Source organism: Acanthisitta chloris, unplaced genomic scaffold (genome assembly GCF_000695815.1).
Source record: "Acanthisitta chloris isolate BGI_N310 unplaced genomic scaffold, ASM69581v1 scaffold22293, whole genome shotgun sequence".
NCBI lineage: Eukaryota > Metazoa > Chordata > Aves > Passeriformes > Acanthisittidae > Acanthisitta > Acanthisitta chloris.
In genome coordinates, this window is record NW_008665709.1 from 16841 (window position 1) to 25961 (window position 9121).

At 46.7% G+C, this 9121-nt stretch overlaps 1 protein-coding gene across 1 annotated transcript in view; it reads right to left on the minus strand.

Moving 5' to 3' along the window:
- NLRC5 (NLR family, CARD domain containing 5) overlaps positions 1 to 9121 on the minus strand; it is a gene marked incomplete at its 5' end in the record, with an annotated part of 39245 nt that overhangs the window by 10918 nt on the left and 19206 nt on the right. The window contains 14 exon segments of the mRNA XM_009071858.1: positions 787 to 896; positions 1040 to 1126; positions 1721 to 1804; positions 1882 to 1965; positions 2455 to 2520; positions 3328 to 3417; positions 4040 to 4123; positions 4765 to 4848; positions 5893 to 5955; positions 6062 to 6151; positions 7057 to 7140; positions 7460 to 7543; positions 8567 to 8635; positions 8706 to 8761. Of these exon segments, the coding sequence (XP_009070106.1) occupies positions 787 to 896; positions 1040 to 1126; positions 1721 to 1804; positions 1882 to 1965; positions 2455 to 2520; positions 3328 to 3417; positions 4040 to 4123; positions 4765 to 4848; positions 5893 to 5955; positions 6062 to 6151; positions 7057 to 7140; positions 7460 to 7543; positions 8567 to 8635; positions 8706 to 8761 (1135 nt within the window).

A 9121-nucleotide genomic window follows, 5' to 3' on the forward strand; every position in this document is an offset into this window, starting at 1 on the left:
TGCAGGATACAAACACAGAGCACAACTGTCCATGAGGATCAGCAGAGCCCACAAGCAGCCTCTGGTGCTCCCCAGAGACAGGATTAGGAACAGATCAGAGCTCTGCAAGAACTCACCCTGGGCTCTCAGGCTATGTCTCACCTACATCCCAGTCCAGTGTAGAGAAACACAGCCCATCCCCAACTGCCCTAAAAGACAGCTGTTGTCTTCTGCAGCTGCACAGAGGGAAAAAGACACTAATGCTGCTCTCTCTGCACACTCATGCAGAAGCCAACAAGTCTTAAGAAGTCTCCAAAGAGCTCATGCCTCACAAGTGTTCCCAGTCCTGTGGGGAAGCTAGGTGGATTTTTTTTACCTTGTGCAGGTCCAGTATGGGCCTGAAGGAGAGCAACCCAAAAGACACACACCAAAATAAGGTTTCTTACACATGTGTAGCACAGAGGCACTATGAGACTGAACCCATGGAGACCAAAGGGTCAGACACCCTGAAGATATTTTTCATCCCATGGTGAGTTTTAAAATCATGTTCTAGAGGGAAGAGTCATAAACTGAGACAGGGGAGATTCAGATTAGATGTTAGGAAAAATGTTTTCCCTGTTACGGTGGTCAGGCACTGGAATAGATTGCCCAGGGAGGTGGTGGAGTCACCATCCCTGGAAGGGTTTAAGATGCCTCTGGATCTGATGCTAGAGGATATGGTTTAGGGGTTCCAGCAGTGACAGGTTAGTGGTTGAACTTGATGATCTTAGAGGTCTCCTCCAACCTTGATGATCCCTTGATTCTAAGCAGAAAATGATAAATAGTTGCTCTCTCACCTGCTAACAACTGATTCCACCTTCTCAAGGCAGTGTGGGAACCTTACATCTAATTGGAAGAGGGTTTTATCTTTACATATCCTGGAAAGGTAGAGATTAGAGAACATCATAAACCTGTGAACTCTTGAGGGAGAGAAAATGCTCTTTTCCGTAAGAGAAATCAGGAGGACTGGATGGGACAAGACTATGCTGGTGCATGACCAGACACTTGAGGTCCTACTTACGTGATCTCAGTAATATTTCCACAGGCCTGCACAGCCAGCTCAAGAAGGTTCATGACCCTTTCTTTGCATACCCAAGGCTCTTCTATGCTGCAAAGCAGAATATAGGCAGCTCTGTTTTATTCACATGCACAGATCCATCTCTCTGTCAACTGAGAGCTCAGCACTCTAACACACATGGAAAGGCTGCTTTGCTTAGCAGAGTAAAGTCTACATAGGAAACAGGGTGAAAACTGGGAACAGACAGAAACAGCTCAGCTTCCCTGCAGAGGAGAACACAAACATCAACTTCACTCCTGCCTGTGTACCACTGACAGCAGTGACAGGGAGCCTAACACAGCACATTTTTGGGACAAGTGCATAGTTAGTTACCCAGGTAAACTCTGGGATGCTCTGGCGAGGACATGGTAAGAATGTGGTCACCAGAATTGTCACTTCTTTGTAAGGCAGCTAGAGGTCTACAGAGACAGCACAGTTTATAGCCAGAGCTTTACATAATGCTTAGCAGGAATCAAGGAGATAAAGCCAAATACCAATAACTTAGAGTCACCCATGGGAATTTCTCAGGCCAACTCTACCCGTCTTTGGAGGAAGCACAGTTCATTTTTGGTTTTGATGAAAGGAGATCTTAGATAATCACACCAGCCTCAGATCAGTATCTACAACAGCACAGTGACACAGTACCTGATTTTCAGAGGACCCAGATCTTTCCTCAGGGAATGCAAAAGTCTTTCTGCAGCTTGGACTGTCAGATTGTTGTTTGAAGACCTAAACCCAAAAGGTCATTGCAATGAAAGGTTCACAAATGAGCCCACCCAAACAGGTCCAAGCAGCCATTAACTCACATGTACTCTCTTAGACCAGTGAACTTTTCCAGGAGCAAGCACAACTTTTCCAAGTGCTCTGGCTGAAAGTTGCACTCTGCAAGCCTGAAAGGTTGCAAAAGAGAACAGCCTTAGTTCCTAAAATCAATTCAGGCTTTCTGACCCAGAAATCTCAGGCATCACAGCCACGGAGAGAGAAAGATGGCACCAAAATCTGAAAAACCTTTCAGGGCTTCCAAAAAGGGATGGTGGCAACACTTCAAAAGCATCTGTTGAGATGTTCTGATACACAACCTGTATGATAATGGTGCAGCTTTCTGTAGCATCCTGTCCTGTGACAGGGACAGGCACAACTACAGGTGCCCAGGTGAGGAACAGACAGTGGGGAAGCAGTGTCAGAAAGGAATGTGGGATTCTTTGTGACATAAGAAAACTCTTCTCAGAAGGTGAATCGAACAAAATGTACCAGTTACTGGTGTAAAATATCACCATGCCAGGAGCCAGGGGCAACAAGAAGTTTTGTCTGCCTTGCTTTGTCCCTAGAAAAAGGACACCACCTTTGTCAAAATTACCACAAAAAATCTGTAACATTACCTCAGAATCTTTCTTGGGTCATCTCTGCTTGTCAACTTGATGATTAAAGTTGCTTTGGAGCACAAACTGCACAGAGAAGACACATGAACATAAGATTTAGAGGAAAAACAACTATTTTCCCTGAGTGGTCAGAATTTAACAGTACAAGAAACTCCAGAAAGCAACTGAGCACAGCAGTGACAGAGTTACCTGGCCCAGCCCAGCAATCCCTACAATAAACCAGCCCAGGGAAATGCTTCGATAAGGTCTCACTAATGCTAAATTGGCATAAGGCAGCACCGGTGTTTGGAGAAGCAATCCTGACCTGTCCTGCTTTTGTGTGCCTCCTCCTGTCCCTGCACTCTCTGCTGAGCTCTGGGGAGAGGTAAAACAAGAGTCTGATCTGCTTTAAAATAGCCCAGCCCAAAGATTCAGCACCCACATCTAATTGCAGGAAGGAATGGAAATGCCCTTGGCTAAAACTGGTTCAGGACAGACCAGGTGGTCCCATGAACATAAATACTGGTGAGAGCCTGGCTCAGCCTTGTGACTGGAATCTGTGAGAAATGTCACAGGCCCAGGGACCCATGGGCTATTTTTGCCCAAGAGGAAAAGAGATAAAGATGCAAATCCAAGTAAAGAGCATTGAAAGTTGCTTTTCACAGACTCTCAGCATACTGAAGTGGCTTAGAGATCACATTTTTAGAGAGCAAAATCTGACTCCTGTCCTTAAGTGATTCATTTACAGATGCATATATGACAATTGGTACAGCAGAATATCTGAGTCTTTATACACACTAATGACTTGGCCCTGTGGAAAAACAGGTCTACTTGGCAGTTATGTTTGGCCATTAGAAAGAGAAGAATCAGCAATTAGTGAGGAGAAACACTCACCTGACTTGAACTTCAGTGGTGTTTCCAGATATGGCAAAAGCATTAATGAGATGCAGAACTCCATCCTGAGAAATCCTGTTATGGCTGAGACTGCACAGAAGAGAAGGAAGGTTTCTCAAGTGTCAGGTTTGTCCCCAGGCTCCTCAGCCACAGTGGCAAAACTCAAGCTGGCACTGAAGCCAGAGCAGTTTGTGGGGTGCTGGGTCCCTTTGGCTGTGCTCAGTGCACCAACCCCTCCAAGACACAGAGCTGATGACCTGAGTGACACAGCAAGTGCAATTTGCCTCTTGCACCATGGAGGCAGCTGCTGCAGGAGCACTTGCTGCCCCACCACAAAGGGAAGGGGAAAAGCTGGTGCAGGACATGGTCAGCTCTGAGCACCTATGGGTCTTGAGTTACTCAAGGAGGACAATATGCATGGAAAAGTGATGAACTGAAAACTCAGGGGACTGGGTCAACTTCCATCACACCACCACACTCTGGTCGTTGCTGCCTCCCACTGATGCTAATAAAATGACTTTTAGTTACTTCAGCAGGTTTTCTATCAGACCCTGAGTCACCCTGGCCTGGAGGTCTTGAGCTGTGCTCATGGCTCACTCAGACCTTTCCTCCTAAGACAGGAGAGGGCAAGAAGCACAACAACCAGCTTCAGGAGGGACAACACAAACACCTTTCTGCTAGGACACCTCAGATTCACAGTGTGTTTTCTTACTTGAGGAAACAGGTAACAGGCACTCGATGCAAGTGGTCCAAGAGGCATCTCAAGCCTTCATCTCCCAGCTGATTCCTGGAGAGACTGAAAGGCAGAAGAACATTGTGGCCAAACAAAACTCAGCCTGTGAAGCAGGTTACTCAGAGAGGTAGAGGATGCCCCATCCCTGGAAGCATTCAAGGCCAGGCTGGACAGGGTTCTGAGCAACCTGATCTAGCTGAAGATGTTCCTGCTCATGGCAGGGGGTTGGAATAGATGGCCTTTAAAGGTCCCTTCCAACACAAATTATTTTACAATTTCTATGATCATTTCAAGCAGCAAATACTCCTATGAGAAACTTTGAAGGAAAAACTCAAATCTCCTGGACTTAAATCACAGCTTGGCCAATAAAGGTCTATCTAAAACAAAGTGCTGCCCTATGGAACAACCTCATGCATAAGCTCCACAGCAAGCTCAGACCAAGAGCTCCGAACACAAGCTCAGAGCAGAGCTCAGGTGAAGCAACAAATGCCTCAAGACAGCCACAGAGTGAAAATCCCAGCTCAAGCCCTCTTAAAATATATATAAAGGCCCTGAATTATTTCTAATTGATTTTGTTTCTAAACAGTCTGAATGAGCACACATGGACAGGCGGGGAAACCCCAGGCCACACTGAACCATGCCATCCCAGCTCTCCCACAGTGATTCCTGCTCAAGGTCATGGAAACACCCCAAGCCACACTTACTCTACTTCTGCCAGCCACCCATGCTGCTCCAGGACACCGCAGAGCTTGTCCACCTGCCCTGCCCCGATGGCACAGTTCCTCAGTCTGCATGAGACAGTAAGAGAGATAAAGCATGGCCAGCAACCAGGCTCAGCCTGAGCACTGAGAGCTGCCCATCAGCAGCTGCACTTTTACACCAGTCTCCATTCACAATTTTTTGCTATCTCCCTGGCGCTGAAATGGAGACACATCGCGGTCTTCTTTCACCTAGCAAGCACAACTCCCAGAGTGGTTGCAGACATATATCATATACACATCATAGGGATGTTCATGTGGAGATGATCACACAGAATTTGAGGCACACATTCAGAAAATGTGGTGACTGGGGCTTGATTCAGTTGTTTGTGCAGCAGAATTTGGTGCAACTCAAGATGATCATGAGTGGCTACTCAAGAAAGGCATAGGCAGTTCTGGTGCCCTCAGTGTAAGAAGGACACGGAACTGTTGGAACAAGTCCAAAGGAGGCCATAAAGTTGCTAAGAGGACTGGAGCATCTCCCCTGTGAAGACAGGCTGAGGAATTTGGGGCTGTTCAGCCTGGAGAAGATTGCGTGGAGACCTCATAGCAGCCTTCCAGTATCTGAAGGGACTACAGGGAAGCTGGAGAGGGACTCTTTGTTAGGAACTGCAGTGACAGGACAAGGAGTAATGGATTCAAATTGAAAGAGGGGAAATTAGGTTAGATGTTAGAAAAAAAGTTTTTTCCTGTGAGGGTGGTGAGATACTGGCACAGGTTGTCCAGGGAAGTAGTAGATGCCCCAACCCTGGCAGTGCTCAGAGCCAGGCTGGATGAAGCCTTGAGCAACCTGGTCTGGTGGGAGGTGTCCCTTCCCAGGGCAGGGGGTTGGGACTAGATGATCTATAAGGTCGATTCCAATCCCTAAAATTCTATTATTCTAAGATTCCAATACATCCAAATGGTTCAGAGTTGCACTTCGGCAGATGAATTGAGCCCCAAAGCTTCAGCTACTAGCCCAACCTCTTTGGCTACCGGTCCATTAATTCTCAACACAAGAAGCAATTTGAGTCCCTGCACTAGTGTTTCAGACCTAATCACAACTGAATTCCAGTAACTGTTGTATGTCAGTACCTGCAGGATGTCTTCTGGCTTCGCATACTTGCTTGTAAATGCAGGAAAGCATTTTCACTTGACCTGAAGCAGACACAAAAGACAGTCCTTCAGCAATGCTCTTCAAGATGACAAGCTTTATAGTCCCTTTAAAGCTGAGCTGCTGGGCTCCAAAGAGTCTGTGTCTTACCGGACTTCCACCATTCTGATCCGCTCACTGAGGTTGATGGAGTTGAGGAGTAAGACAGCACAATGTGGGGACAATGTGTTATTCCTAATACTGAAAAAGAGGGGAAAGGGAAAACAATGAAATCTCCTCCCAAGAAAAAAAGATTCTGATACACATGGCCCAGTTTTCCCATTGTTTACTTTGAGATGCAGAAAGCTGGACCCATCCCATTTATCTCAAGATCAGTGAGCAGGGATCTTAAATTTTGAACACTGGCACCCAATCCAACCCTCCTTTAACTAAAGGAGAATCTCCTCTAGTCCCCTGTGACTAAGAAGGGGGTACAGACCACGGGTTTACACTGAACAACTCCTCTTTGGGGCTACTGGACTGGAGAAACCCCAGACTGGAAATAACCTTCTCACTGAGAAAATTCAGTCCCTTGAAATGCTGCAGCTTCCCCGTGCTACAACGTCTTGTAAGAGATGGCCAAGCTCCTTCTGGGCCTTCTACCCACATGGTGGAGTGCCCTATCCCCTGACAATACTTCTTTGGCCTAAATTCCCAGCCTAAGTGGCTGATATGCTGCCAAGGAAACACTTTAGGTGTCAAGTGTGGCAGGATGCCAGATCCATGCAGGGGCAGAGCTGTGAGATGCTGACCACACAAACAGGTGGTGTGCTGTCACTGTGTGTCAACCAACAATTCCTACACCTGTTATGGATGTTGGAAGTCATACCATGAAACTGCTAAGTGATAAATATATGGGATGCTGTGACTAGCAAGGGTATCTCTCCTGTCCTTCCCACCCCCCCAAATCATTAAAGAAAAAAGGTTCTGTGTTGCTTTGCTTCTAGCAACAAGACAGGAATGGGTGTGAAAGTGTTTCTGCATTTTCTTTGCCTAACTCATTAATCTACAATTACTGACTAATGCTCCCAAGACATGCTGTGGTACTAACACTCTCCAAACCAATGTTTCATGGCAATAATCAAATCAGGGACCCCAGACATTACCTCAGTAGTGTCAGATGAGGGAGGGATGGCAGGAAGGTCAGTAATCTCTCAATGCTCTGGTCGCTCAATGAATTTCCAGACAGACTGTAAAACATGGAAGGAAACAAAGTTCAGGAGAAACTGGGACAATCTGTAAGTATTTCTATAACATTTACATGGACATGCTACACATATGTGTGTGGTGATGTGACAGGAAAGTGCTGGGAACAGGCATGTGCAGAAATGCCCTGAAAGTTGGGCAAGATTCAGTCCTTACAGGTTGATCTGTGTGTTTCTTTACATCCTGTAGCCAATTATCATTCTAGTTTTGAAAGTCTTACTTTTCCATTACTGTAAATTTATAAAATGATGCTACTGATGTCTTTCATGGATGCAGTATGGGTATTACGTGCACAACACTTACTCAATTTCTCTCAGCTGGGGACATTGAGCCAGAATCTGGCACAGCCTGGTCATGTCCTCTGGACTCATTCTGCAGTCCCTGAGACTGAAGCAAACAGAGCACTCAGGAGCTGAACATTTCCAAAGAACATGGTATGGTAACACTCCTTTCATACCTCAGAGCCTCATATCCTAGGACAAGGCCCATAGTAACCCTTATGTTACACTACATATGTTTTGCCACCCACAGTCTAGGCCTGAGAAGTCATAACCTGTGACAACCAGATGATTTCACCAGCTTTGAGCTGATTCAAGAGAACCAGTCCACCAAAATACCACGTCACTTTGGGTATTGCCGCCCTAGAGCCACATCACTGGTACTTAAATCATCTCAGGAGACTGGACAGCACTTTTCCCTACTCAGCACTGTCTCAGCTCTCCCAGAGAAAGGCTAGAAATGGTGCCTCCTATGTCCTTTTCCAAGAAGGAAATCACCAAGAACTCCCTGGGTGACAAACTGGCAGGTCTCCATGGGATGAATGTAGTAGCCAGACAGATCTGCATCTCACCATTTATGGTTAGAAGCTTCCTTTGCAGGAAGGCAAGACAATTCCCTCAAAGCAAAGCCAAGCAAAAGATGCAGTATTTATTTTCCCATCTATGCCTGTAGCAGTGGTTATCACAAGTCTATCCCAAGAAGGTGTATTATTCACCCAGCCACCTCTGTGTTCCCCCAGTGACCACAAATACCTGCTGGCCTGAGTTATGCCTGGTGGCCCAGTCTCTGAGACTCTGCCAAATTACTCCAGCCAAGACCTTCTCCCTTACAACAGTGTGTTATTTTGGGGATTGACCTCCCTGAATAGTTTGAGCAGGAAAGGGGATGGAAGAGAGATGTATTAAAGATGCACCTTTTCCAGAGGTGTCTCGTGTGAAACAGTCATGAAGGGATACAAGCAGAGGAAAGTAAGGTCAGCTTTCCAAGAGAGCTGGGTCTGGCAGCTCTGTGAGGAGACACAACCTCAGGGATGGGTCTGTTCCACACACTACACTGCACTAAAGATACAGACCCCCACAGTCATCTCTCCCTATACTCCAGGGTGACAAAAACAAGCCGTGGCTGCCATACCGAAAGCACTGTCCTTTTGCTTCGTGCCTGGGATGCGTCAGGAAACCACTTCTCCATCTGCTGGTACTTCTGGGGAAAGAACATTTTAGCCCATGAGTTGTGCAGATGTTATTGCCCCTGTGTAGGTGTGACTCCTCACAAAGAGGGTGAGGTGGTGGCCATGGCCTCACACTCCAATCTGCCTTTTCTCACCACCTGCCAGAACTAGGGTCACATCATCCCCAGAAGATAAAGGGCCTTATTATCCATCTTCAAGCCTCCAGAGAGTTCTGCACCCACTCAGTACTTGGGCAGTTGCTGTGTCCCAGCCCAGGAGCGAGATGCCTGCAGCCTGGATCAGCAGCTGGATACTGCTGGCTGCTCCATGCCCTCAAGCCACCTTTGATCCATTAGCCAGGAAACAGCTCACTCTGCTTCCACCCCCCTGACTGGAGTTTGGAGCCAAGTGGCTTTTTAATTGTCATACCTCAGGGACTCACACATTACCATCTATTTAGAATTTCATAAGGACGAGTCTGAAAGGCTTAGACGAATGGGTAGGATTTTACCTGACTC